General features: G+C 38.2%; 1 protein-coding gene across 1 annotated transcript; it reads right to left on the minus strand.

The window, feature by feature from the left end:
* Positions 1 to 404: 404 nt before the first annotated feature.
* On the minus strand, positions 405 to 1,397 carry LOC128586090 (trace amine-associated receptor 2). Its single transcript, XM_053591620.1, has one exon. It carries the CDS (start codon positions 1,323 to 1,325, stop codon positions 405 to 407), a length of 921 nt encoding a protein of 306 aa, XP_053447595.1. The 5' UTR covers positions 1,326 to 1,397.
* Positions 1,398 to 1,797: the final 400 nt, after the last annotated feature.

Consider the following 1,797-nt stretch of genomic DNA (forward strand, 5'->3'; position numbering starts at 1 on the left):
AAGGAGCAAAAGTTAAATGGGAACGTCGCACAGCATGTGTGTGGTATTGAGAGGTCAAGTTTTATATTTTGATCCTTTTTGAGTAGTATGGAAGTTTTCCTGCATCCTCTTTCTTCCATTCCTGGATTTTTCCACCTTCTCTTTACTTTTCTAATTTTCTTTCTTTCTCTCTATCTGAAAGTAGCGGGTGTATGAAGGATTCTGAAAGGTATTAGAGGGGGTTGGGGCCCAAAGAATAGATTTCCTTTTTTACTCAAGTCTTAAGAATGAAGAGATTTCTAAGCTAGCCAAAAAGATACAGGCGTGTGCATGCACGTATACATATACACACACGTGATGCTTTAAGCAATTTTATTTTTCTAAGTTTTAGTCTTGTTGCTTCAGTTCACTCATGCAGAATAAGTCTATTCCGTTTCTTTTTGAGTAAACAAATTAGTGTTATGGAAATGTGAGCTGAAAATTTTACCTAGCAAAATGTACTTAAGCGCTCTGCGAAACCAGGGATAGAAGAAACCATATATTAAGGGATTACATGTAGAGTTAAAATAGCCAAACCATGTCAAGGCATCAAACAGAACGACAGGAACAGAGAAGTTTAGAAAGGGATCCAACAAAATGGTGAAGAAACAAGGAAACCAACACAATAAGAAAACACCCATCACTATTCCTAACGTTTTTGCTGCTTTTTTGTCTTTCCTCATTTGATGATTCTGATTTTCTGGCAAATTACTGATTGCACGAGCATGTTTTCTAGATACTGCAAAAATTTTGCCATAAATGCCCACCATCACAGATCCAGGAGTGAAGAAACCTGCCATAAACAAGGTGGTCCCCCACAGCTTGTTGAACATCACTGGGCAGGAACTGGAACAAGCAACCAAGATGGCATAGCCCTCTATGCCATCGGCGTAGGCCTCCGAGAAGATCACCCCAAATGCAAATGCTCCGGGGACGGACCAGCAGAGAAAGAGCAACCGTTTAATGACTGGAATTGTCATTTTCATGGAATAACGTAATGGGTAACAGATAGCATAAAATCTGTCAACAGCTACCGAGCAAAGATGGAAAATAGACGTGATGCTAAGCATCAAGTCAAAACTATAATGAATCTTGCAAAATGTAAGCCCAAAATACCAACAGTTCTCCACTGATCTGATCATACTGTACGGCATGATGGTAAATCCCAGGAGGAAATCAGTGACTGCCATGGAGAGAATGAGGAGGTTGGTTGGTGTGTGAAGCTGCTTGAAGTAGGAAATGGCAATTATCATGGCAAGATTGCCGAATACTGTGATGAGTATGGCTCCTGCCATAAATAAATACATGGCAGCTCGGACACCCGGGGAATTCTCATTGTCTGGGCAAGATCCATTTCCATATTCAGAGCAATCCAATGTTTCCTTTAAAAAATAAGAACACATAGAATTTTGTCAGAAAATAAACAAAATATTCTGTTTTATCTACAGCTTCATAGAAAAGCTTGAGAAGGATATAGAAGATTCAAGGAAGATAATATATACTGAAATATTATGTCTGATCTTTTCCTCTTACTTACCTTAACCTTTGTTTGTGAGCCCATGAAATTTTAGCCTAACTGGTTTAAATGACCATTATTTACCTTACACCTTCCTCTCTACCACTGACATTTAGTAAGCTCTTACTTTACTCCAGTAAATTTCTTACTTATGAAATTTTTAAAAAGAAGAAAAAGAACACATTATTTAAACTAACTATAATTGGTCCCCCTCACATGCACAGGAGGAATAGTGATCTATTACATGATACAGACCCTGCTTT

This window comes from Nycticebus coucang, chromosome 5 (assembly GCF_027406575.1).
Source record: "Nycticebus coucang isolate mNycCou1 chromosome 5, mNycCou1.pri, whole genome shotgun sequence".
NCBI lineage: Eukaryota > Metazoa > Chordata > Mammalia > Primates > Lorisidae > Nycticebus > Nycticebus coucang.

Excerpts from the sequence above, each read along its gene's own strand:
- LOC128586090 (XM_053591620.1), bottom strand. The coding sequence starts at position 1,325 with ATGTATTTATTTATGGCAGGAGCCATACTCATCACAGTATTCGGCAAT.